The 26,917-nt window shown below is 51.9% G+C and overlaps 1 protein-coding gene across 1 annotated transcript; it reads right to left on the bottom strand.

Annotated features, from left to right (window-relative positions):
• Positions 1-275: 275 nt before the first annotated feature.
• On the bottom strand, positions 276-26,917 carry DCLK3 (doublecortin like kinase 3). Its single transcript, XM_043595804.1, has 4 exons — positions 25,071-26,917; positions 6,637-6,769; positions 3,258-3,425; positions 276-862 (listed from the first exon to the last, which is right to left on the bottom strand). Exons 1-4 carry the CDS (start codon positions 26,478-26,480, stop codon positions 669-671), a joined length of 1,905 nt encoding a protein of 634 aa, XP_043451739.1. The 5' UTR covers positions 26,481-26,917; the 3' UTR covers positions 276-668.

Here is a 26,917-nt window from a genome sequence, read left to right as displayed (position 1 = left end):
GTACGCTCGGCTGAAAAACAGAATAAAGGGGTACTGAAGGGGCAAGAATAAATCAACGATTTCTTTTTTTTCCATTTCTCCGACAGCACCAGAATGGATTTTCAGGACACGCTGGACAGCGAGACGAGCACATCCCAAATAAACGTGTCCTGCCAGTTAGTCAAGTGTCCATCACGACATTTATATGTAGTCATATCAGTTTTAGGAAGCATGTCTAAACTAGAATTCCCAGGCTCCCATCTCCAGCATTAAGAAGCAAGCAGAATACAACCCACTTCCGTCAGTCAGAGCACGTTTTATTAACAGAGAAAGAGCACGATTTGCCTTGTTAACCTCGCAGGGGGAGTTCAGATCCTGGCAAGCACCACTCAGGTAGTATACCATGGACTGGGTTACGAGGAGGAGGCAAAACACAGCATTATTACCAAAAAGTCCTCACCGACAGCCTCCCCGCCCCCTGCCCCCAAAATGTATTAAAGTCTCCAAATATACAAATCTAAAAATATGGTACAACATGTAACATTAAGACTCAAGTTTGTTTTTGTAAAATACGCTTTAAAACGTACGAAGCATTTCTCCCCCTCTCCTGATTCTGTGTGTCTCCTGGACTTCTAGCTCCTTCTCTGCCCTTGGGGGAGAAGGGGGCTGACCGGTACCCGAGGCGGGGGCTATAAGGCTTTCTCCGCAGACCGCCTGTGCTGGCTCCGGACGTGCCCCTCACTGCTGGGGGGCACCTCCTTTGGTAGGTTCGCCGAGCTAGTCTTTCCCGCCGTTTCAATCCAGGGGTGCTGAAGGACCTGGTGGGCGGTGTAGCGCTTTTTGGGGTCCACCACCAGCAACCGGCTCACCAGATCTTTGGCAGCTGTTGAGGTGAGAGAAAGAAGGGGAAAGAAGTGAATGCGGGTGCCTCCGAAATGGTTCTCCCCACGCAGGAGATAAGAGCACAATCATCCGTGTCAGCACCACCCGAGCTACGCTGCAGCCGCGCTGTCCCGCAGAACTCTCCGTGATGTTGGGAACCTTCCAGGTCTGCACTGCCCACTACTGGGCGTCCGAAATCCGGCTAGCGAGACCGGGGAACCGAACGTTTCTTCTGTTTACTTTCAGCTACTCTACACGTAAAGTTCCGTAGCCACGTGCAGCTACGGGCCACCATGTTGGGACAGCACAGCTCTAGCGGACGACTGTTCATTTCTAGAGTCACAGGCCAGGCCCCACCCGTGATAGCCACGGCGCCCAGGGCAAGGGAACAAACGGGGGCCACCTACCATATGTCCCTGGATCTTAAGTTGTGAAATCGATCGTCGGGCTGTTAAGTAAAATACGTTCAATCTCCTAGGTTGGTAAATATGCCTTCACATTGACAAAACTGAGAAACGTGTGAAAGAAACCGGAGTAAAAAAGAGCACAAAGTCAAAATGAACTTCGTTTTCTGCCCAAGACCATGACTGCTTCTAGAGAGATGTGGTGGCAACTGGTGGGCCAGGGGGCAGGCGAGGCGGAAAAAAGATTTCTCCTCCTGGGACTTGCTGGCTCTCCCTGGCCAGCTCCCTGAGCCTCCTTTTCAAACACGTGAGAACCTTTCTTGGGGGATGACCCTTGGCTCTCGATCAGCTGCTCAGCCACCAATCAGCCCCGCCTCCACACTCCTGTCCAACCACCTCTTGGGCATGGAAGACGCAGGATTTCTCCTGCCCCACCCACTTCAAGCTCCGCCCACAAAGTGCCCCGGTACCCATCCGGCCAGCATCACTCCGTCAAGGTCCTCAAAGGACTCAGCGGCGAGCAGGTCAGGTTTAAACTGGAAATTCTCGGACTCACATGGACAGGTGTGGACAACTGGATACCTGGCCACATGTCCAAGGTCTCTCTATCCCTCTGAACGGGCGCCCCTTGGCTCACTGTGGGGAGTGGCTGGGAAAAGAGGTCTCCCCAGTCTTGGGAGTGGGCCTGAGCCATTTGGCCAGGGGATTCTGGGGTCCTGATTAAGGGATCTAGAAGCGGGGGGAATCTGGGCTCTGGGGAGACACATGTCCTTGGCTCCAGAGTCTCCTCACTCTGTGGGGCAGGTGTAACCAGAGCAGGGCCCTCTAAGGTATGGGGCTCAGGGCAGGGGCCACCATACCCAAATCCAAGGACACTGCTGCACAGAACTTTCTAAAATGATTTTCAGCTCTTCAGTTCCCAAGTCGCCGTTGGCTTGATCAGCCCAAAACCCTCACTCCACCATTTTTTCAGGAAAAAATGAAGCTTTCCCTTCCCTCATCTCCCAACCCCAAGTAAGGAGACTGAGGCTGGGGGTGAGGGCCGTTTGATAACTAATCTTAGATGACGTGGTCGGAGGATCGAGGCAAACTAAAGTTATCACTGCTACGTTTTTTGTTTTTTTTTTTTTTAATTTTTTTTTCAACGTTTATTTATTTTTGGGACAGAGAGAGACAGAGCATGAACGGGGGAGGGGCAGAGAGAGAGGGAGACACAGAATCGGAAACAGGCTCCAGGCTCCGAGCCATCAGCCCAGAGCCTGACGCGGGGCTCGAACTCACGGACCGCGAGATCGTGACCTGGCTGAAGTCGGACGCTTAACCGACGGCGCCACCCAGGCGCCCCTATCACTGCTACGTTTTAAGCTAAAGACTCAAAGACTCAAACTCCCTGAATGTCTCGTTCCCAATTCTACAAGGGCGCTGGGCGATACCAACCAATCAGTAGCAAAAAGGGGGAAGTTGCATTTGAAAGGGCCAAAAAGACCCCACGTGCTTCTGCTCCACTGAAAGTAGCTGAGGCCTTCACGCCCTACCTGCCAGAGCCCCTGTGTCCCACGTATACCCCTCCAGGACCCCTGGCTGTTCACGAGCGAGATACGCACTCCTAGTCTGTTCAATTCACAGCACGTCTATATACGAGAGGACTTGGATCTTTCCAAATGAGGGATCTGCGTTGTCAACGTTCTTCCGTTCTAAGGGTCCCCCGTTGCCTTAAGAAAAAGTTATCTAGTGACTGCAACCAGCGGTCAGACTTTTTCACTGAACCTAAAGCAAGTCATGTTCTCAGAGTGCCACACAAAGAAATCTTCGGGAAGCTTCCAGGAGACAAAGGAGGAGGCACCTGTCAAGGGCCCGCGTCTGTGCCCAGTTCTGTGGTGGGCCCTCTGCACGTCTCATTCCACACCTAAAACCTGCTTTGCGGTCGGAACCCAGGACAGGCTCCAGCTCCCACGTCCCCTCCCCTCCTGCTCGGGGAAGCCCCAATCTCACCGTCAGAAATATTGTCCCAGTAAGGGGCCAGGAACTCGAAGCGGCCCAGCTGGATGATGTTGAAGAGTTCATCCTGGTCCCTCTCTGGGCTGCGGAAGGGGGGGAAGCCACACAGGAGGATGTAGAGGATCACGCCCGCGGCCCACATGTCCACTTCCAGCCCGTAACCTGTGCGACAGGCAGAGACACAAGCGAAACGGAGGCCAGGCTGGGTCAGAGCAATTTGGCACGACTGTGACATCCAACCGCATGATCGAGGACACATCTCCATGAAGAGAGTATAGACATCAGAGTTCGGGGGTTGTCGGACACACGTGGTAACTCGCATGTGGCACGAGCAGTGATCTAGTCACCCTGTAGCAGGGTCCCCACTATATTAGAAAAGTTAAAACCTTCACCAGAGATGTTTCGAGAAGCCTTGGTCTGCACCAGCAGCCTCTACGTCCTAGGCATTCATCGTCTCCTCACAGTTAAAAAGTATTTTTACTGGGGTGCCTGGGTGGCTCAGTCAGTTAAGCATCCAACTTGGCACAGGTCAGGATCTCACGGTTCGTGAGTTCGAGCCCCGTGTCAGGCTCTGTGCTGACAGCTCGGAGCCTGCAGCATGCTTCGGATTCTGGGTCTCCCTCTCTCTGCTCCTCCCCAACTCACACTGTCTCTCTCTCTCTCTCTCTCTCTCTCTCTCTCTCTCTCTTAAAAATAAATAAACATTAGGAAAAAATTTAGTATGTATTAATATAAATTTTTTTACTGACTCTCTTCTATGATTATAAAAAGACTGACATTACTACCTGTATCTCCTATGAACACACGTTTCACACTTATATTTTCTGTAATAAAATTAAAATCAAATTGTCCATATCTTATACCTTATTTCACACACTTAATATATCATGGCATTTCCTATATAGGAATTTTCCATAAAGAACATTTAAAAATCTTTAAGGAATATGATTTCTAAGAGCTGTTAGTATTCCCTTGATATAATAAATCCTCTGATGTAATGTACGTGTTCCCTAATTTTTTTACACTGTAAGTAATTCTGTGGCGAACATCCTTACCTATTAAATATTTATGCACCTCTCTTAGTATATGCTTGAAATAACTTTCTGGAAACTAAATGCGCAAAGAAGTAAACAATAACGGTTTTTGCTAGAACTGCCCAATCGTCGTCACAACGCTCTGTAAACAGCAGTATATACATCTGCAAACACTTTACAACTTTTTACCTTTGGAAAAGGAAAACTGTCTGCAGCTGTAGGTTGGAAGTTATTCCAAATTAATAATTCTTTTTTTTTCAATGTTTATTTTATTTTTGGGACAGAGAGAGAGACAGAGGATGAACAGGGGAGGGGCAGAGAGAGAGGGAGACACAGAATCGGAAACAGGCTCCAGGCTCTGAGCCATCAGCCCAGAGCCCGACGCGGGGCTCGAACTCACGGACCGCGAGATCGTGACCTGGCTGAAGTCGGACGCTTAACCGACTGCGCCACCCAGGCGCCCCTCCAAATTAATAATTCTTATGAATTCATTATTAAGCCCCAGAGCAATGTTGTCAAGACAAATCAGCAGAAAATTATTAGAGGAACAAATCATTCCTGACCTCTTTCTGGCCCGCTTCATTGGTCTTTTCTCAGTTCTGTTCTAGAATTCCTGCTCAGGAGGGTCTGGTTCGGCTCAGCCTCCCATCTTGAAATCTGCCCCCCGCCCCCCGCCCCCGCCGGCCTCCATGACGTAGTACTTTCCTCTTCCTCTTCCTGCCTCCACTGCCTTGTCCCCCCCTAACCCATCCTTCTCTCGCTCATCCCCCAACTCCTGGCCTCCCTCCAGACTCTTCCCCCAGATGCCCCTGCTGGTACCATGCGGGGCTCGCTACCTCACCCGCTTGGGCTGCCATTCCTGAGTCGAGGAGTCTCAAAAAGGCACGGTCAGCCCAGGGCTTGACCTCCCCGCCAAGTGGACAACCCCAAGTGTCCATTCTCACATCGCTACCAAGTCGGCGCATTTAAAATTTTAACCTATCCACCCCCATCTCCCCAGGCAGCTTTCTTTCTAACACCCGATCTTAGCTGGAACCAGCACCAATGCCGAGGTTGCCCTAAGCGTCCAGGTAGACTGTCCACTTCCCTTCTTCTCTTACCCAGCTCATCGACACCTCCACTAACATCGTCTCTTCTGCTCAGCATTCTCCTGTCTGTCTCCACACCGCCATGGCTACTCTGCCTGGCCACGCTGAGTCCAAATTCCTCTCCTCAGCCTCCCCGCTTGAGGAGACCCCGGGCTCGACCCCATTAAGCCAACTGAACTTCCCTCTGCAACACCGAGAAGACCAGTCTTCTTAATGTCTCTACCACCCAATCCCCACGCACATTCCCATCTCCTTGTCTTACCTTTTCCCCATGCTGCTGCTGGGAAACTCTCTCCCCTCTCCCCACCGGCCCCACAACCTGTCCAGAGTCTCCCCATCTTCCCCACCGGCCCCACAACCCGTCCAGAGTCTCCCCATCTTCCCCACCGGCCCCACAACCCGTCCAGAGTCTCCCCATCTTCCCCACCGGCCCCACAGCCCGTCCAGAGTCTCCCCATCTTCTCCACCGACCCCACAACCCGTCCAGAGTTTCCCCATCTTCTCCACCAGACCCACAGCCCGTCCAGAGTCTCCCCATCTTCTCCACCGACCCCACAACCCATCCAGAGTCTCCCCATCTTCCCCACTGACCCCACAACCCATCCCGAGCTTTCCCATCTTACACACGGGGCCTAAATGGATCTCTCTCAAACTGCCATGGGGGCTAAATGGTCATTCACATATTTGGAGCCATATAATAATAATAACAGTCTCCTTTTATACACTTTACAGAATGTGTCACTAAAAACCGTTCACTGGATCTTCATACTGTATATACAAACCGGTAATAAATATTACTCACGGGGTTTGAAATGGGACACCTTGTTCCTTAAAATGCAAGGTTGGTGGAGAAATTTGTAAGCTGCTTACCATAAGAACCACTTCAATTTTCTCCCATTAGAGGTATCCTGGGGCCAGTGGCATAAATGGCCTTGCTCGCTTCAGTTCCCCAGCCAATTTTCCATCATCTCACGATCCTGCCAACGTACACATACACACACACACACACACACACACACACACACACCCGAATCCCTCCTCTACGAGGGCTGCCCCGGTGAGGAAAAAGTCCACGTGCTTTGGTCAAGATCAGCTTCAAATATTCCCATTAAAATCCATGTGCCAGCTGGGTGCCAACACACTGAGATTTTCGACTGCTCCGTATTGAAAAGTGGAAAATATGAAATATTCAAAATAAAACATTTGTTGGTAAGGGAGCTAGCGTCCCACGGGGCAATGTATAACACCTACCTTTCTCGGAGAGAATTTCAGGAGCTACATACGTCGGAGTCCCACACACGGTGAATATAGGTCTCACTACATGCTTTGCAAGGCCAAAATCAGCCAGTTTCAAGGTGGTAGATTTGTCCTCATTTCGCTGAACCTGTCAGAACACAAAACCCCAAGTCACCAAAACCGTGATGAGAGCGAAGAAGGAAAGTGAATGAGACAACAACCGTGCAAGGTCAGGAGAAGCAAACAATAAACCTAGAGGAGCTCGTCGTCGATAAGCCCAACCTGACTGCAGGGACAGGTGCTCGCTCACCTTTTCAACCAAGAAACGAAGGAGTTAGACTCCCCGTGCTGTCCAGCACGGTAGCACCATATTGCCACCGATGGCTATTAAAATCAAATCAAACTGAAAATATAGCGTCTCAGATGCACTGGCCACCTTTCAAGTGCTCAAGAGCCACGGATGGTTAATGGCTACCATACTGAACGGTGCAAACACAGAGCGAACATGTCCATCATCACAGACACTTCCACTGGGCACCACTGAGTTAGCACAAGGATCAATGATTTTTTGAGCACCGACTAGCTTTAGGGAGGACTAGAGAATTCCTGGCGGGTAATGCAGAGTCTGGGCAGAAGAAAAAAAGAAAGGGGAAGAAGAATTGGAAGGAGAGAAGTAGACAAGCAGTGGAACAGGCTAAGTACAGGCCCTAATTTGGGGGCAGCGGGAGGCGTTAAGGACCAAACAGACCCGGAGTCTTCAATTCCGAATCCCAGACTTGCCGCTGGATGGTCGTGGACTGATTTCTTTACTACTCGAAGCCTCTGTTTTCTCATTTGTTTAAAAAGAAGGGGGGGTGGTGATCGTTTCCAGCAAGAAGGCTTATGTCAGGAGTTCCATACAGTGTCCATAATCTACCTTGCAAAGTTCTCATCTAGAGTAACCAACGGTCCCAAGCTGCCGGGGGCTGAAGGGTTCCCAGGATGTTAAAACTGGGACAGCCTCGGGCAAATCAGGACGAGGTGGTTGTCCTTGTCTGCACGTAATGCAGAATTAATGCTACTGAACTGTGATTTATTCCTACGTATGTGAACCGATACACTGGGCTCTGTTAACGTTTTTCCCGAAGGCAAAAGAAGTCAGCTCTGATTCTTCCTTGAGACCCCATTTCCATCGGGTTTTAGAGAAGGGCAGAATTAGGCATTTTGAGAACACAGAAAAGACGGCCACCCTCACCACTTTGAAATGAGTGCGGAGAACCGCTGCCCTCCTCTGTCCTCGTCAAAGGGGATCCCGCCTGAGTCTCCCTCTTTCAAACAAATCCTGGTGACTGGCTTTCTGATGGCTGGTAAACCCATTCCCACCGCCAGGTCAATGAGTCCTGTTCGCCTTCACCCTCAAGGTCATATGCGTGCTAGATGATGTGTTAGGAAGAGACGGGGCTTCACCTAGAAGAAATGAATCTCAAGACGTGAGCATAGCAGGTGTTTGGACCACCCCGCAAGACCGGATAAAGGTACAGACATCGTGTGAGGGGGCAAAGCTAGCCTATCTTGCAGCAAGTAAACGATGCATTGGTTCCCTCCATGCTATGGAGGCCGTTTTCCACTTTGCAGAAGGGTTGAATCGGGCACATCAAAACTCCAACCTTCTTCCATACGCGCTGGTACCCAAATAAGCAATACAGAAAGGCAGCCCGCAGCAGGTCTGTTCGACAAACACATCAGACAATGTTAAGACTCAAGCAGTTGCCTTCCCCTTAGGAGTCTCACCTTGACGAAGTCCCAAGCCACCAAGAAATAAAGGCACGAGCCAAAGGGTCCCCACAGCCCCTCATTCCCAGGAGGTGGGGAGCGAAGCACGCCTGGGCGATACCTGCCTGCTTCCCACTCTTCCGGCTGACGCGGCTCGGGGCCCCGCTTGGGCCCCGCTCTGGGGCTACCCCTGGCCGCCTGTCTGTGCACACCTGGAAGACGCGGCTGCCACCTCGGGAAGGTGTTCCGAGCCCCTTTAGCAGCCTTGCCAGCCAGCGATCACTCTGACCTCATTTTGTCACGGCAAGAAGCCCGCACGGCCTCCACGGGGGAGCTTTGAAGGGCGGATTCTGGGAGCGTGGGATCTTTTCCTCCGGCCTTGTCTGCCTCTTGGGAAAGGTGCCGGCAGCCCGCACAACTCCTGTCACCACATCCTGCCTGGCGCCCTGCCTCCCAATAGAAAGGACAATACTTGGGGCTGTCAAGGTCTCAGGCCCAGAGGAGAAGTCATCCATAAGAGGAAAGAGAGAATAGTGGAGTCTTGAGAAACAAATGGAAGAAGTCCAGCTCTTACAAAGAATAGAAGAATGGTCGCCAGGGACTGGGGCGGGTGGGGTGGGGGGTGGGGGGGATGGGGCACCGGGAAAGGTGGTCCAAGGGTACCAACGTTCAGTCATAAGATGAATATACTCTGGGGGCCCTGGGTGGCTCAGTCGGGTAAGTGTCTGACTCTTGATATCGGCCCAGGTCACGATCTCACGGTTTGTGAGTTCGAGCCCCGAGTCAACTCAGAGCCTGCTTGGGATTCTCTCTCTCTGCCCCTCCCCTGCTTGTTCTCTCCCTCTCTCTCTTTCTCAATCTCTCTCTCTCTCTCTCAGAATGAATAAACAAACTTTAAAAAAAAGTTGAATATGTTCTGGGAATCCAATGTACAGGATGGTGACTGTGGGTAATAAGTCCGTATCGTGTACTTGAAATTTGGTAATAAACACCCTTACCAAAAACAAAACAAAACAAAAGGTAACTCTATGAGGTGATGAATGTGGGAATTAACTGGATTGTGGGAATCCTTCCACAATGTATACATGCATCAGATCATCACGTTGAATACTTTAAGAATATTACTATTTTATTTGTCAATTATACCTCAATTAAGCTGGGGGGAGAAATTAATGCATAGTTTTAATTAAATAAGTTTTATTAAATATAAGATTACATACACTTACATTTTGGGGTTTTTTTTTCCAAGGCAAGTTCTCAATAAAACTTTCATTTTCCACTTAAAAAACAAATTAAAGGGCGACCTGGGTGGCTCAGTCAGTTGAGCTTCCAACTCTTGATTTTTGACTCAAGTCATGATCCCAGGGTCGTGGGATCGAGCCCTGTGTTCAGCTCTGCACTGAGTGTGGAGCCTGCTTACAATTCTCCTTCTCTCTCTCTCTCTCTCTCCCCCTGCCCCTACTCACATGCATGCATTCTCTCTCTCTCTCTCTCTCTCAAATTAAAAACAAAACAAAACAAAATTTATGGCCCTTATTGCTGTCTTGAAACCCAGATAGCCAGCCAGTGTTTTGGGGATCTTGGTCACACAGCAGAAATGCCCCAGGGACACAGCCCCTAGAGGCACCCTTCCTGGACCCACCGCCATCTAAGGGGTCCATGGCAAAAGCCCTTTTTTGTAACAACTTGGTAAAATTCAGAGTTGAGAGACTAGCTCTGCCCCCTCCTGGCAGAGGTGTGCCTCTGGTCCCCCTGCCTCTTGGTTCTGCAGGGCGATGGCAGGCAGGGGGGTGATGGCAGGCAGGCGGGGGGAAGGCTTGGGCGGGCTTCCTCATGGCCTGCACGGAAATAACCCTTGGCGGGAAGAGTCAGTGTCACAAGCACAGACTCTGAAGCCCCCCTGCCAGGGTTCAACTCCAGCTCAGCATTTACTGTGTAACTGGCTAAGCAAGCTGCCCTCTCTGTGCATCCACTTCCTCATTTGTAAAGTGAGGGGTGAATGGGATGTGTAATGACAACTTAGTGAATTCAGATTTCGAAGGTGCAGGGTGCCTGGGTGGCTCAGTCGGTTAAGCATCAGACTTCATCTCAGGTCATGATCTCACGGTCTGTGAGTTCGAGCCCCGCGTCGGGCTCGGTGCTGACAGCTCGGAGCCTGGAGCCTGCTTCGGATTCTGTGTCTCTCTTTCTCTGTCCCTCCCCAGCTCACGCTCTGTCTCTCTCTCTCCTTCAAAAATAAATAAAAATTTAAATATACATATATATATTTCTAAGGTGTTATAAACAGCGCCTGGCTCCTAAGAACCACAACACGAGTGTTTGTGAAGTAAACCCTATTGTTTTCGCCTTCGTGACCTCTTGGAGAGCAGGACTGACTTCAGGCAAAATGGAAGTACCAGAAGCCGTCCTTGATATTTTCCCTCTCCAAACCAGGCACGGCCCTGGGCCATTCTCTGCTCCACCTCCGGTCCCCACTCTTACACAGAAGCTGACTGCTCAGGGCACAGGCCAGCTGAGCAGTTAATTACCGAGCGACAGTAAAACAGGGGACAAGCCTGGCTGGTATCACCCCAGGCAAGAGGCTCCTTGAGGCCACCTCTAGGAGCTGTAGGAGCAATTATCAACTTGTTTGCGGGCACGGGCTCGCACATCTCTACTGGAATAGGGGCGAAGGCCCCCAGTGCTCCCAGCAGTGTTTGGGGGGTGCCGAGGGCAATGGGAAGATTCCAGCTCTCCCTGAACCCCAACAGAGCCAAGGGCAAGGCAACACCCAAAAATCCGGGGCAGGCAGCGCTCCCCGGTTCCGCCAGCATTGAGTAAGCTCTCTGAACTTGCTCTGGATCCTGCCAGTGAGCTTATGTCTCTGTAAGCAGAACGTGTGTCTTAATTACTGAGCCTGAGTCACCCCAGGGCCGCCTAATCAATGCCTCCATAATTAACCTAACCGAAGGGGAAGTCACAGACGTAGACAAAAACTCGATTCGGTTTTGCTCTGCATATCGAGACGGATACAGCCCGGAAGGAGACAGGGAGGTAATTATCAGAGTAACCTAGACTAGAAAATCTAATTTGGAAGGGAAGGACAAAACATAGTGCGGTGCCGAGAGTTTCCAGATGGATCATCTACATTAATCACATTTGCTGGGTAATCGCTGAGAAAAATACGTCTCTCACAAACATTTGTAAATATTCCCAACCAAATGATCAGCAATAAAAGCGTTTGGTTGATTTAATAGCCCAAAATGAAATATGTAGCCCTATGTGAAAGAAACTATCCCCCCCACCCCAACTCCAAAACCTGGCCCAACTGAAGGACCCACCAGATTCAACATGGTGGAGAGGCCATCTTTTATTCTGGACATTTATTATATTAGATGTCCAGATGCTGATGCTGACAGTTTCATACACCAGATCTGTGTTTTACATTATTTCGTGGCCTCTCTGAAACATATGCTGCCCCTGGCCTCTTCCCGGTTTCGTGCTGCTCTCTTGGCCACAGCAAGGATCATGCCCACGGCACCACCAACAGCAGGCGCTGGGACCCGGGCGTGGTTAAGATCTGTGGGGCCCCTTGTCCCTTGCAGAAAGTGGCTCGAGACCACTCGTGGTTTTAATTCCCCGGTCTCCAGCTTCTGCTGTCAGCAGGGATGTCACAATCCTTCAGTCGCACATCCTCAGTGGGACTCGAGGCTTCTCATTTATGTCACCTACATGAGCAGCTTAATTGCCTTTAAGATCATGCACTGACTGTGTGAGTTTTGTTTTGTTTTGTTTTGTTTTGTTTTGTTAACAGGCACCTACCATTCCTGGCTTCCGAGCAAGACCTATCATAATCTCGAAATCAAATGAGTGACATCCTCCCGGGATAATTCTTCCTCCTGGCCTCTGTGGGACTTCTGAAACCACCAGATCTTTCCACCCAGACAGGAGCTTGTACCAAGTACTGTTTGCCTCTGATTGAAATCTCCACCCGGAAAAGATTCCACAACTTGATCCAGCAGTTCAGCCCATTAATGGCCAGCGTGACTTGTGAAGAGGTTCACCCTTACGTTGATTCCAAATTCCACCCCCTACCCTGTTTTCTAAGCCTGCCCTCGGGGGTGATGCCGAAGAAGGGCACGGTCCTCCCAAAGATGGGAAACTGGTATCACGATCCCCAGGTCACCTCTGCCTTCTCTAACTTCACATCCAAGGATCCTCACCTGATCCTTATAAGACCTACCCTCCTGGCCATCACCCCTTCCTTGCCCCCTCCCACACTAAGTTCACTGCTTGAACCAAGAGCACTGTCATTGCCTGAGGGCTGGTTAGAAATCTAAGCTGTCCCAGATCCATGCATGTCAACAAGACCCCAGGGCGGTTCGTGTGCACAGTCAAGTTCTGGATCGTCTCCCATTTCCTCGATGCCTCTTTTAACAAAGAACACCCAGGAATGAACACTACATGCCAGGTGTGTTTTCATCAGGGCAGTAGACCTCAGGCCTCTCGGTGGACGGGACACTGGGTTGCCATAAAGACGGCCAGAGAGGGGCACCTGGGTGGCTCAGCTGGTTAAGCATCCGACTTCGGTTCGGGTCATGATCTCATGGTTCAGGAGTTCAAGCCCCAGGCAGGGCTCCTTGCTGATAGCACAGAGCCTGCTTGGGATTCTGTCTCTCCCTTTCTCTCTGACCCTCTCTCTCTCTGCGTGTGCATGTCTCTCTCTTCCAAAATAAATAAACTTAAAAAAAAAAAAAAGACAGCCAAAGACTCCACTCAGTGTCCCTCTCTGATGCCCCTTCCTCAGAAAGCCTTCGCAGTGGATCAGAACATGTTACCTCAAATTATGCCGCCTTGACATATCGATTCTCTTGAGCTGAAGACCCTTGAGAAACAGCAGGGACAAGAAGTACTCTCTGACCTTCCCCTTTCTACTTAAAAGCAGGACACAAAGTCTCCAGTGAGGAAGGTGCCTCCCCTGCCCCAGGGCGGACCACTGTAAATCACCAGACGCTCTGGCCAGGCCAGAGAGGCGCCGAGAGAACACTCCGCATAGAAACCTTATTAAACAACTCCTGTCTCCCGCTAGTTCTCCCACGATTTTACTTTCCGTAACCTGCTGCTCCTAAAAGCCTAAAAACCCCTTTTCCTTTATCTTGGCACTTCTCTGAAGTCTCACCGTTCCTTTAAGATGCTTCTAAAAGCCCCTGGTTCCAACTCGCCATTTGGGTTACTCATCGCTGAATTTCTCCCACGTGTGAATGATGCACACAGGCCCTCTGTTTTTCTCGTTAATCTGTCTTTTGTCAACTTAATTTCCAGGGCCCTGCCAAAGAACCCAGGAGGGTGGAGGAAGAAAGGTTTTATTCCTCCCCTACACCTCAGGGGGCGAGGTTTGGCTGAGGGCCCACCACAGCCCCAGTGCGCACATCTGAACTTGTCTCACCCATATCTCCATTTCTCTATATTCTGGTCCATCGAAACCCACGGCCCCGGGTCGTGTTCCTTCCTGGGCTGTGTTTTCAGCCGCCCTCCAACCGCCAAGGTGTTAGGGATGAATTTGCATGGCCCGGTGCCATCTGGACTGCCGATCCGTCTGCATCCGTCACCTCCTTTGCCAGCCACGCCAAGGTTCCCCGATTTGAATCCAGGTGGTCCATGTTATTTACATAAGCAGCCATAAACCATCTGGATGGTCTCAAAGATTCAAGAGAAATCCTTCTTTTTCCGAACAATGAACAGCCTCCTCCCCTTCAAAATGGTACCTCCATTTAAATGTGATCTTGTAATGTTCACCTCCGAACAGAAGGTGGCAGCAGAGTACAGATGGTAAACAGAAAGTAGCGGCCGTAAGAGAAACTGAGAGGGGGGTAAGCCTACTTAGCTTCTTCTTGATCCTTCAGGGTCCTTCTGGCCTCTTCCCTCCAAGGTTCCATCTTCGACTGGCTGTGTGGACTTAGATAATCTTAAAAACCAATTCACACTGAAATACCAATGCCTAAAATCAATTTACGTGTCAACAGCAAAAGATACCGTCATACAAAAGAGTGACTGAAAACGTTAGTGAAAACAAAGTCTTTCCTGGGAACTGTCATATGACAGGCCAATGATAGGCCTTCATGCTAGTTCTTTTCTACTTAATTAACATCTGATATGCACCCCACAATTGTCTGGATGCCTACTGTGCGCCAGGTACTGTTCTAGGAACTCGGAATAGGGAACGAAACAGATAAAGTCCTCGCTCTCATAAAGCCTTCTTTCTACTAATAAATAATGTTCAAATGAATATGTGATACGTCTTATGATATGTGTGATATGTGAAATGATACGTGTTATGAAGAAGACAAAGTGAACTGAAGGCTGTGCTGTGCTGTGCAGTGTCGTTTCTATTAACCACGTGTGGCTATTTTTAAAGAAGATTTAAAGCTCAGTTCCTCAGACACCCAAGGTCCATTTCAAGTGCCCATGCAGTAGTGGCTACTGTAGCAGGCAGTGCAGGGATAAGACATTTCCATCATCACAGAAAGTTCTACTGGACAGTGCTAGAACTGACAGTGACAGGGGCTGGTATTTTAAATAGGAGAGTTAAGGCAGAACTTGCTGAGAAAGGGACGTCTGAAAAAAGTCAAGCATGAGCCATAATCCGAGGAGAAAGCTTTTTGGGTGGAAGAAATAGCAAACACAAAGGTCCAGGGGCATGCTTGGCCTGAAGGAGGGACAGAAAGTAGGGGCAGAAGCAAAGTGAGTGAAGGTGTCAGTGTTCAGAGTGGAGCTTTAAGAGGAAGCCAGAGGCCATATCGTGCAAGACCTTGGAGGCCACAGAAATGAACTTGGCTTTTATTCTGAGTGTAACCGAAAGCCAGTGATGGCCCTAAGCAGAGGAGTTACAGGGTCCGATTTACATTTGGAGAAGATCACTCAGGCTCCTTGAGGAAGGTGGCCTTTAGAGGAGGAAGGAGGACCGGCAAGGAGGCTACTGCAATAGTCCCAGCAGGAGATGATGGTGGCTTGGTCTCGGGTGGTAGAGGGGAGGTGGGGAGAAATGTCCCACCTAAGGGCGGAGAGAAGACTTGAACGGGGAGGGTGGGGAAAGGGGCTCCAGGGCGACTCTGAGGTTCCGGCCGTGAGCAGCTGGGTGGGTGGAGGCCCCATCTTTGTGACAGAAAAGGGTGGTTTCGGCGCAGTAGGGGGTGAGAGCCTGGCTGGAGCTCAGGACAGAATGGAACGTGGAAAACTACAAATGGTGAGTACAGACACGTTTCAGGGTGTGTGTGTGTGTGTGTGTGTGTGTGTGTGTGGTTCATAAAGTGGGGTAACAGCTGAAGGGGGATGTGGAGAAGACAAGGTTTCGTTTTCTTAAGTTGGGAGAATATTACGTATGTTTTTGTGATGACGGAGCCAGCCTCTGGGTTAGAGAAGTCCGGAGAGAAGCAGGTTCCGGGTGAAACCCAGCTTTTGACATCCTGGGAGCGAGACGCCCATCACATCAGACAACCAGGTGGTGACCTGAAGTAAGCGGCTAAATGGGAGCCCACCCCGTGTGACCCAGGAAACATCTCCGGCTCACCAGCCACTCCTCCACCAGCGGGGCGGGCCACATCTGAACCAGACACTGGACCACACCCCAGGTTCCGCGGCCAGACGCTCTCAGCTGGGGGACCTCCCGCAAGCCCCTCAGCCTAGTGTAGCCTCAGTTTCCCCACGTGTACATGCAAGTAACGAAGCCTTCCTCAGAGTTGACCTGAGAATTCTATGAAACTGCAAGATGCAGAGAGCAGCGAGCAATGTGCTACAATCACGTGACAGGAAAGTTCTAATGGGGTGTGGGTTCCTGGGGGGGGGTGGGGGGGAGCACAGAGCGAAGAGTCAACGGCAGGGGGGTCCTCCACCACCACCGCCCCGGAGATACCTGACTGTCTGGAAACATCTTTGCTTGTCACAACTCGGGGGATGCTATTGGCCTCTGGCGGGCGGATGCCAGGAGGCTGCCAAACCTACGATGCCCAGGACGGGCCCCCACAGCACGGTCATCCTGCCCAAACGCAGGCACAGCGGCACAGTTGAGAATCCTGGTGGAGAACGACAGAAATAGGGCCACAAGCATCAGGTTCAGACTAGAGTGATGACGCCCTGGCAGAGGACACGACGGAGGTAAGCAGCAGGGTGCTTTCAAACAAATGCCCGGACTAGCGTGTGATTTCCGCACTCTGCTGTCTCTTCGTATGGAAACACGAAGACTGTGCTCCTCCCCACCAGCTTCTCGGTCTCCCCGATACCGGAACCCACCCAGCTCCCCGACTCTCGAGGAGCAAAGTCCACACTCGGGCATAGAACTCTCCAAGGAAATCATTCAATCCAAAGTCAAGCAACGGAACCGTCGAAGGTCTTGCAAAGATGCGAGAGGCTGCACGCATCTTGCGGAAGAGCTCAGAACTAGGACTGAAACTACCTGGGTCTCGGTTTTAGCTCTGCTGCCGCCAGAAGAGCCAGATGGCCTCCACCTTGCCTTTTGCTGAGCCCGTCTAAACGAAAGCAGGCTGAGAGGAAGTTTCGGAAAGCATCTGAGAGACGCCTTGTCCCACAGGATGAGGAGGCCCAACTTTCCGTGAAGTTGGGAGCCTCCCAAGAGATCCAGAGAAATTACCCACGAAGTTTGGGTGATTCTAGAAACAGAGGTCTGGCGGGCACGTCTTATCTACGGCTTCCTGAAGGGTATAGTCTCCCAGATTTGCCCTACAACAGCAGTCCCTGAGACCTCCTAAGAGGGATCAGAATCATCCCTATAATCCCACAATAGAGATGGAGAAAAGAGTGAGGGAGGCCACCCCAAAAATGGCCCTGAGCCAGCCCCATGCTGAGCGGCGGAGGGACCCAGAGGGGCCCACGTGGGTGGTCCCCCCTCCCCCACCCACTCCAGGAGCACACCGTCTTCAGTGACCTCAAGAAACAGCTGGCGGGTGGTTTCTACGTCCCCACCCAAACCCTCCAAACAGGGAAGGGTACCTAAGGGCCTGGCCACGGGGCAGAGTCCCCAAGACAAAGCACAAGTGAACATCTCCAAAGTGTCCTAGGCTAGGAAAATGGGCGTTTTGAAAGTTTCTCAGGCCCCATTCACTGTACCTGGTCGGGGGGCCGAGGTGAGGCTAAAACACAGGCCACGGCGTAAGCAACAGGGTGGAAACGTGTAGTGGCCAAAGAACCATACTCCCCGCAGGGCCATGTGACACGGAAACATAGACAGCCCTTCCCTAACTGGCTGGCACAGGAAGATACACAGGCCGGCAGGGCCTGCTGGCTGGGTCACCTCCTCCCTAGCTGTCCTGCCGGCTCTAGAAGACACAGAAGTCTGCAGAGGCAACGCACCGTGTGTGCACCCCGTCTCCAGGCACAGCCGGTTCCCAGGCCCACTCTGAGCTGTAGGGAGGCCACGGCTCGTGCCCCCCTCCCGCAGGCTCCCCTTCCTTCCCACAGAACCCAGACTCCACCCAGCCGCCGGGCAACTTGCACGAGGAAAGGTGGGCCCATTGTGACTGGGCCCAAGTCCATCACTGCGACCATGCCTCTTTTCCAAGGGGGGCCCCGTGATGCGCCAATGAGCTAGAACGGGGGGTGTGCCGAGGGGGCAGATTCTCTTCGACTCTCTAAAGGGAGAAGGCCAGCAAGAGTCTACCCCCTACTTTTCCTGCCGTTTATGTGGCTGTGACAATGCGATCCGTGGGGAGCGGTAGACATTTGGGGGCCCTGAGAGAAACGGCAAAAACGGCCTGGACGTGCTTGACCTGCTCCATTAACCATCCCCGTAACCGCCTGTCTCCAAGCTTCTGGTCACGTGAGACAACTAGAGGCCTCCGCTGTCGGAGCCCTTGCTCCGCAAGGTGTGCTCTTCGGACCCTTAGCATCCCCTGGGCCTTATTATAACGGCAGCGTCTCAGGCCCCTCCCCACATCCACGAAATCAGCATCCGCCTCCCATCAAGATCCAGGTGCCTCCGGTGCACAAGATGGGTTGAGAAGTGCTGATTTAGCCCACTAGTCAGGTGGTCCTGCCACAGCCGGAAGGTAGGTCCGCTGTCACCAGGAGAGCCAGTCAGGGGGTCCTCTCCGTCTCTTTATCCGCTCCTCGGCCCTTACGACGCGTCTGGCTCCCCTGGACGCAGATGCAGGCAGTACCTGCATGGGCACACATCTTTGTGTTCCTGCTTCCAACTCCCTCCCAGAAAAAGCTAATGAACCGACATAAAACACCAAGCCCACAATGACAGGGCCGCGCACATAATTTGTCAAACTTCACACGGTCGAGGTCCTCCCCAGTAAAGAAAGCCAAAGTTATTAGAAACAGAATTATTATTGTCATGGTCGCCATTATTTATTCATGGGCCTCCAGGGGTACCCTGGGATCTGACAAGGTCAAAACATCAGAGACGGTTCCCAGAGGGCCAATTTAGCATCTTGAGAAGGCACCTGGGGCCAAATGCCTGGGCGTGCTGCCCTCATAGATTCTTAGACACATCGTCCTTTAACCTGATTCTATATATTCTATCCAACCGGCTGAAAGGCTTCGAAGGGTTCTGTCCAGACACGGAAAAGTGGACTCTCCTTGCCGATGAAAGGTTGGGGAGGGATAAACAGTATCCATACGCACACAGAATGTCCTGAAGAGATTTACCGACTTGCTTCCCCAGGGGAAGGGCATTTCGAAAACAGAGATTTTTAAGAAACTTCACGTCAGACCCTCGTATGGCTCACAGGCCATCAGTCTCTTGGAGCGACAACAACACACATGAACACAAGTATTGAGAAGACAACAGACTGCTGGAATATTTACCTTTACTAAATGATTTGAACTTCAGGACTCCTTGGGGGGAATGAAGTCACAATTTTAGAAGAGATTCAACAAGGTTGATAACTATGAATCAGGTTTTAAAGGTGCCTCCATTACTGATAATCTACTGTCTGCAGTATATTATGAGACATCGACCGTTGTAGGTGACTCGTTCAAAAGGAACAGACGAAAGAAAACCTCGGTTATCAAAATGACCCAGTATCTAGAATTGTGACGACTTAAATCTCCTGAAACTTCCGGCTCTGTGGTCAAGTCACATATGTGGGTTCACTCTATGGACACTTTTTATTTTCCTGGAAACTGTTCACATGGAGGCCGAGAACCACTCTCATGGATACAAACCTGAAGTCGTAACTCTCGATGTCTCCTGTGGAATTCACCCTGGGGTTCTTGAGATGAGTTGTAGCTCTTCTAAACCCGTCTTCTCACCGGTGTGATCAATACTGGCCAATGGCCTAAAGGCTTGCATCACTGTGCTTTTGCTTTAGTGACTTCGTGTGATTGCTGAAATCCGCACTTCTTGACGGTGCTAAGTATACCTTAACAAGATACGCTTCCTAGTCCTCCAGTTTTTAATTAATGCAACGGGTGTATAAATGCATGTGTGAATGCCTGGACCATTAAGGAGAGGACCTGGACACCCGTCTCAGATGCTACGGGGAAAGGAGACGGAACCTGGAGCTGGGACAGAGAAGTCGTGTCGCTGGCGAGGGAGAACTGCGCACCGTAACTGCTAGCAGAGCACTGATCGCTGAGTCCTTCTCGCGCATCAAAGTAGAAGTGGGAGAAAGAACTTAGAGAACTAGAGCACACAAAGCGACTGGACAGGGTTATTTCCGAGGGAAAATGGACAAGATGTGTGTTTGCCCTTTTTTCTAATGTTTGTTTATTTTTGAGAGAGAGACAGAGTGTGAGTGGGGCAGGAGCAGAGAGAGAGGGAGACACAGAATCTGAAGCAGGATCCAGGCTCTGAGCCATTATTTTTAACCATCCATATCTTCCTTACCAAACTTGGGGACGTCGGTCTCTGACCTGTCCTAGTCACATTCGGAAAATCTAGAAAAGTCTGTTCCCTTCCCAGAACCCACGAGAGGCTAGAAAGAGCACCACCTTTATCCTTGATGAGCTGGGACCTGTCCCCACACCATTTCCCCTGGACTCCGAGGGTCTCTGCTCCAAACACTTCAGGGCGACAGTGCCTGCCGCCTAGCCCCTGCCTTTCAGCCCGTTTCCAAAGCCAAACCCTGCCCTTCTGTGGGACAGATGACCTCAAATGGCCTGTGCTCACATCTGACATCCCCTCAGTGTGTCCCCCCCCACACACACACCCTCAGCTTTCTTCGCCGCGGTGTCTCAGTTGTTGGCCGGAAGTAGCCAACAGTAGCCACTCCCCAGGCTGTGTGGGCTACTCCAGGCCTCCTCACCTCTCTGGCTCCTGTCTGCCCCCTCCCCTCCTCCCAGGGCCCAGTCAACACCACACAGCACATTCCAACCCCACCAAGGGAGCACACGCTGGCAGGAGAAGCAATTAACATTTCTGCAAGCTGGAAATTCTCATAATTAAAACTTCTCTTGCAAGATCTCAGGAGTCGAGATAACCCAAGGGGAAGAGGCGTCTTATCAGGACACGTGATTGGTAGAGAGGGATAAACTCAGTAATACAGGCCTAAAATTATACCCTGGGGCCGAATTATTAGACACAAATATTTCTGTTGATTAAAATAACATGAGAAGCTTGCTATAGTCCTAAGGAGCTCTGGGCACATTCAGAAAGTCTCTAGAAGAAGCAACAGTTATAATCACTCATGGAATCCGAAGTTAGTTCTAACGTGAAAGCGCTTTCTAAGTTTAGCAAAGTCAGGTCTTAGACAGTAGCCATCCGCTGAAGGACAAAGAAAGAATCACCTTGATAACCCAAGGCTCCGTACAAGTGCAAAACACTAAATGAAGGGCACCTGAAGAACATTAATTGATGAACAGTGGCCAGCCTGGTCATATTCAGGAAGAGTAGATCTTAGAAAACCAGGCAAGTTTGTGGCGTGTTTATCATACCAGCAAATTTAGAGAGGACGACCTTCTAAACCCAGACCACAAGTCCACTGTCAGATCCAGCACTATCCAGAGCTCTGTCTGAAAAGCCAATAAACACTGGCATTAGAGACCATTTAGACTTCTGACATGACAACACGTTGAACTTGACTCACCCAGAAACAGAACCAATATGGCCTATAAATGCGACAGACCTGTTCATTTTCAGATAAATGCAACCTGACAAACTGCAGGACAGAAAAGATATTAAAGTATTTCACAAAAGATGGCTCAGATATGTATCTCCCTGCAGTTTCTGAGGAGCCATACGACCACACACACACACACACACACACACACACACACACACACAAGGTTTTATAAAAAAAAAAAAGAAAAAAAAAAAGAAAAAAAAAAAAAAGAAAAGAAAAAAAAGGGAGGGGGCACCTGGGTGGCTCACAGGTTAAGCGTCCAACTTCAGCTCAGGTCAAGATCTCATGGTTGATGGGTTCAGGCCGTGTGTTGGGCTCTGTGCTGACAGCTGGGAGCCTGGAGCCTGCTTCGGATTCTGTGTCTCCCTCTCTCTCTCTGCCCCTCCCTGGCTCATGCTCTGTCTCTCTCTCTCTCTCAAAAATAAATAGACATTAGGGGCGCCTGGGTGGCTCAGTTGGTTAAGCATCCGACTTCGGCTCAGGTCATGATCTCGAGGTCCGTGAGTTCAAGCCCCGCATCAGGCTCTGTGCTGACAGCTCAGAGCCTGGAGCCTGCTTCGGATTCTGTGTCTCCCTCTCTCTCTCTGCCCCTCCCTGGCTCATGCTCTGTCTCTCTCTCTCTCTCTCAAAAATAAATAGACATTAGGGGCGCCTGGGTGGCTCAGTTGGTTAAGCATCCGACTTCGGCTCAGGTCATGATCTCGCGGTCCGTGAGTTCAAGCCCCGCATCAGGCTCTGTGCTGACAGTTCAGAGCCTGGAGCCTGTTTCGGATTCTGTGTCTCCCTCTCTCTCTGACCCTCCCCCGTTCATGCTGTCTCTCCCTGTCTCAAAAATAAATAAACGTTAAAAAATTTTAAAAATAAATAAATAAATAAGTAGAAATTTAAAAAACATTAAAAAAAAAAGAAGTGGGCTTTCTTTGAGATCAGAAAAGAGAGAAGGGTCTAAATACAAGTTACAATCCACACCAATAAATAAGTCATGTACTGAGACTGAAAAATGTGCCTCTCAGAACACACACACACACACACACACACACACACTTCACTGCCCTTAAGGGCACTAAAAACACACCTGTACTGACATGTCAATCCATGAAGGGTTGCCAAACGACTTCTCAGAGGCAGTTAGCCTGTCCATGCGAAACATTCCTTGCACTTCTAATTCCTCAAGGAAAAACTTCTCCCTGAAATCTAAACCGCTGCTTTCTCCATTTTAAAAACTGCCAGCGAGTAGGGGCACCTGGGTGACTCAGTGGGTTGAGCGTCTCACTCTCGGTTTCGGCTCAGGTCACGATCTCGCAGTTCGTGACTTCGAGCCCCCGCATCTGGCTCTGCGCTGACGGTGCGGAGCCTGCTTGGGATCCTCTGCCTCTCCCTCTCTCTCTGCCCCTCCCCCACTCACTCGCTCTCAAAAATAAACAAACAAAAAATAAAAAAAAGTAAAAACTGCCGACAAGTGAGTCCCTTGACACAAGTTAAGAGCCTCTGTGGCTCAAGAGATGAGCTGGTTCAACAAATGGTTCTGGGACCTTGTTGAGAAAACGCGAGCTTAGATGACTGACCCCAAAAGAAAACAATCCTATAGGATAAATTATGTCAGTCCACATATTCAAGAACCTGTTTCAGCGTTAGAATGCTTTAGTAGGCATATGCCCAAAACGCTCAGCTCAGGGAGGACCCACCCGGGCCTCTAAGCAGAATCTCTTCTGCTTAGACAATTCAGTAACGCATCAGAGGCTCATTCCAAAGCGTCCGTTATAAACAGCGCACGGCACACCACACACGGAGAACACCGGGGCTCAGACCCAGAAGACAGAAGAAGCAATCAGGAAGCAAGTGAAGAGAGGAGGAGAACACTTCCCTAATGCCGAAGGGAAATTTCTTCAAAGGGAGCCATCGGATAGTAATGCAGATCTCTCAGGCGACCAAATTGCTTCTTCAGTTCTCTTAAATTCAGGCAAAACCAAGGCTGCTTGACTGGGTGGTCAACACAGACCTCATTTCGCTAGCTAATTGGCTGGATTCACTCGGTATTTCTGTTGCGTGTGGGAGAAGTTTACAGACAGATGAATGCCCCGTGGCAGCATGTTCCCAGGCTGGGTCTACGGCCACGAAATGAAAGAAAGCAAGCTCACGTGCTGCCGGAAAGAAAAAGTAATGTGGCTCATCGAAATCGTGTTCCCCATTCCCAACTGCTCTATCTGCAGCAATGTGGCTTTGGATGCCTGCTCCTGACATCCACCTTAACATCCGAGTCATTTCTAAAGCACGACAGTCGCCACCGCTGATGGAATGCTCGCTGTTGTGCGGGCAGCGTGCTATGGTCCGAGTTCACTCATTCATCTAAGATTCAAAGAAGGTCCACCATGGGACAGAACTGTTCTGGGTTTGGGGGTAAAGTCTGAATAAAACAAAGCTCCCGCTGGCATAGAACGAGCTTTCCAGTAAGAGGAGAAAGAAAACAGAAGAATAAATAGGGGATGTATCAGGGGGTGACCAGGGCTACGAACCAAGTAGGATAAGGGTCCCAGAGGGTGACCGTGTGAAAGCATGCTGTCCTAACACAGACCGCCGGGAACACGCGTGCCGTTCAGAACACTGCATTTACTAACTCGCTGCTACAAGAGAGAATGCACACCACGGGGAGCCAGGCATCCAAATAAGAGGGTGTTCAAAGGACTTACCTTAGGATTTGGCTTGTTAGCTGACTTGGGGGAGGGGTCGAGAAAGCAGGATTTTGCTCTGAATGGGACACGGCCAGGAAGGGAGGGTCGCTCTACAATTCGGTGTCTTAGTAATTCTTACCAAGGAGAGGGGAGGAATGAAATGAGGCAGCCCCTCCTACTAGCTGACGGGGGCCTTACTTGTGGTTTGGGCAATCTTGGTTTTACGTGCATTTGGACGTGATTATAAAGGGTTCTTGCTTTTGTCTTAACCCATCTTTAGCTGACGGTGGTGTTTTGGGAGCCTATTCACGTGGGCGCCTATTTATGTGAACCAGGAGAACACCACGGCCGAGCTGAGCATGCGAGGCCAGCTCCTGGCCATCAGGGCCTGCTCTTCTCTTTCCTGTGCCCAATCTTCCTCCAACCCTGCCAGACAAGTACTATTGCTATTTCTCTTTCAAAAATGGGAAGCAAAGGCCCAGAGAGGTGAAAGACTTATCCTCCGGCAAGCAACTCAGAAAGCCAGGATTCAAACTCGGGTTATCTGACTCCAGGACCAGCCTCTTACATCGGCCTCACACAGGGGCCCCCCCGCAGCGCTGAGCCCTTTGAATGCCCTTGACAAGCTGTTACCTTCCAAAGGGCCAGGGGGCATTCCGGTGGGAGGGCGATGCAAAGCCCGCGGGGGAAGCTGCCCCCCACCCCAGACCAGGCCATGCGCCTGGTCACTGTCAAGGTGAAAGCATTTTTCTCCCAGGAATGAGAAAGCATGTCCCATTTTATCTAAACTGGAAGGTTTCTTTTTCAATAATCATCAGCCCCAACGCATCTCAGCAGCCTGTGACCGACGACCTGGCTTTTAAATACCGGAAGGAGAACGCTAAGGCAGCACGAGGGCCACGTCCCAGGATGCGGGGGAGAACCGCTAGGAGGCGTACTTGCCGGCCGCCAGGCAGTCGGGGCTTACCAGCAGGTTTTCGGGCTTGAGGTCCCGGTGCACGATGCTCTTGTCGTGCAGGTGCACAAGCGCCCTGCACAAGTCCATGAGCATGAGCGCGGCGTCGCGCTCGGCGAACTTCACGCTCTCGACGATGGCGTCGAAGAGGTCCCCGCCCTGCACGTACTCCATGATCAGGTAGATCTCCGCGTCGGTCTCGTACACCTCGTGCAGCTTCACGATGTTGGGGTGGGAGAGGCTCTGGATGATCAGGATCTCGCTGTCCACCATGTCCTCCTTGCCCTTGAGCTTGGACTTGTCGATGATCTTCATGGCGTAGGCCTGCCGCGTCTCGCGGTGCCGGCACTCCTTGACCACGGCGAAGTTGCCGTCCCCGAGCACGCGGCCCGCCTCGTAGAACTTGTGCACGTCTGCCGCCAGGAGGCCCGCGGGCCGCCGCTTCCGGCCGCCCCTGGGCTCCCGGTCCCCGCGGGCGGCCGGCTTCCTGGGCCCTGACGCGGCCGCGCAGGTCTGCTGCTCCCGGTGCGCGTCCGGCTCGCCCCCGCGGGGCCCGGGCGGCGCCTCCGGGTCCACCGGCTGCTCCCTCCGCGGCCAGCCGCCCTGCCTGCTCCCGCAGGCGCTCCTGGCCTCCCTCCTCGCGTCCCGCAGCCCCTCCTCTCTGACCGGCGGCGCGTCCCCCGGCTCCCTCCTGGCCTTGGCCGCAGCCTGAGCGTGCCCTTCCTGACCTTCGGGGTCTCTGTCCTCCTTCTTGTCTGGGTGTCTGCCGGGCTTCCTGGGCTCCTGGGTGGGGTTCCTGGGGCTGCTCCTGTGGCTCTCGGCCCTCCCCCCTTCCTCCCCGGCTGCAGGGTGGGCCTCGGGCGACCGCCGGCAGCTCCTGGTCCTCACCAGCTTCTCGGCCGCCGCCTCGTACCTGTGGCTCTTCCCCAAGTCCAGCTCGCTGGTCCCCAGGGACAGCCTCTCCCTCTGCAGGCCCTGCTGGAGCTCCCTCTCTCGCCTGCACTTCTCACACCGGATGATCTCACCCGAGGTCCTTTCGATCTCCACGCCCAGGTGCTTCTCGCCGCTCGCAGGTCTGTCCAGAGCGGCTTCCCTGGGCGGCCTGCTGGCGGGCTCGGGCTCCCGCTTGCCCCCGACCCACTTCTTCTGGGGCCTCGCCCTGTCCTCCGGCGCTGGCTCCACGGGGGCCTGGCCCCGATGTCCGGGGGCCGCCTTGGACGCGCCAGCCTCCCCGCGGCCCTTGGCCGCGTCGCTCTCCCCACAGTGGTGACCCCCTTTCAGAGCCCTGCTATAGAGCCTGCTTCGCAGCCTCGGAGAAGGGGCCCGGCTGTGCTGGGTCAGGGTCAGGGCCCGGGCTTTGCTGGGGTAGAGTTCTTCTACGGCTACCTGAATGTTCTTCAGGGTTAACGGTTCTTTGCCCATGGCTATGAAAGCATCCCCTTCCCTGAAGAAATCGGAGACGCTCCTGATCTCCTTGCCCTTGAGGTTAAAGAGCTTCCTCACGCGATCGTTCTTCCATCTGGGAAAGCCCAAGGCCTCGGAGATGTCCGCCAAGAGCTGCTCAAAGCTCTGCACCGACCGTCTGTTGAGGAGCAGGGTGACCTTCCGGAGCGGGTGCCCGCCCAGCTTCACCACGGTCACCACCCTTGGCTTCAGCGGGCTGCTCTCGGCGTGGACGGGGTGGAGGCCATTCTGAGGGCCGAGCACGGGCGCGACGGAGCCCCGCGGCCCCAGGAGTGGTTTCTCCAGGTTCCCGCGGCCCGCAGGCAGCCACGTGCCTTGCAGCTTCCGCACCGTGATTCTGGAGCTTAAAGATTTTAGAGAATGGTCACACAGGCTTCCGCGTCCTGCAAGAGGAA

This window comes from Prionailurus bengalensis, chromosome C2 (genome assembly GCF_016509475.1).
Source record: "Prionailurus bengalensis isolate Pbe53 chromosome C2, Fcat_Pben_1.1_paternal_pri, whole genome shotgun sequence".
NCBI lineage: Eukaryota > Metazoa > Chordata > Mammalia > Carnivora > Felidae > Prionailurus > Prionailurus bengalensis.
Note: the sequence above shows the minus strand (reverse complement) of the source record. Positions and strands in the feature narration are given on the sequence as shown.

Coding starts and splice junctions, on each gene's coding strand:
- DCLK3 (XM_043595804.1), bottom strand. CDS start 26,480: ATGGGCAAAGAACCGTTAACCCTGAAGAACATTCAGGTAGCCGTAGAA. Junction 6,770..25,070: donor TCAAGCCCGAAAACCTGCTG/GTAAGCCCCGAC, acceptor GTGTTCTGACAG/GTTCAGCGAAATGAGGACAA. Junction 863..3,257: donor CTGGGACAATATTTCTGACG/GTGAGATTGGGG, acceptor TCACCTCAACAG/CTGCCAAAGATCTGGTGAGC.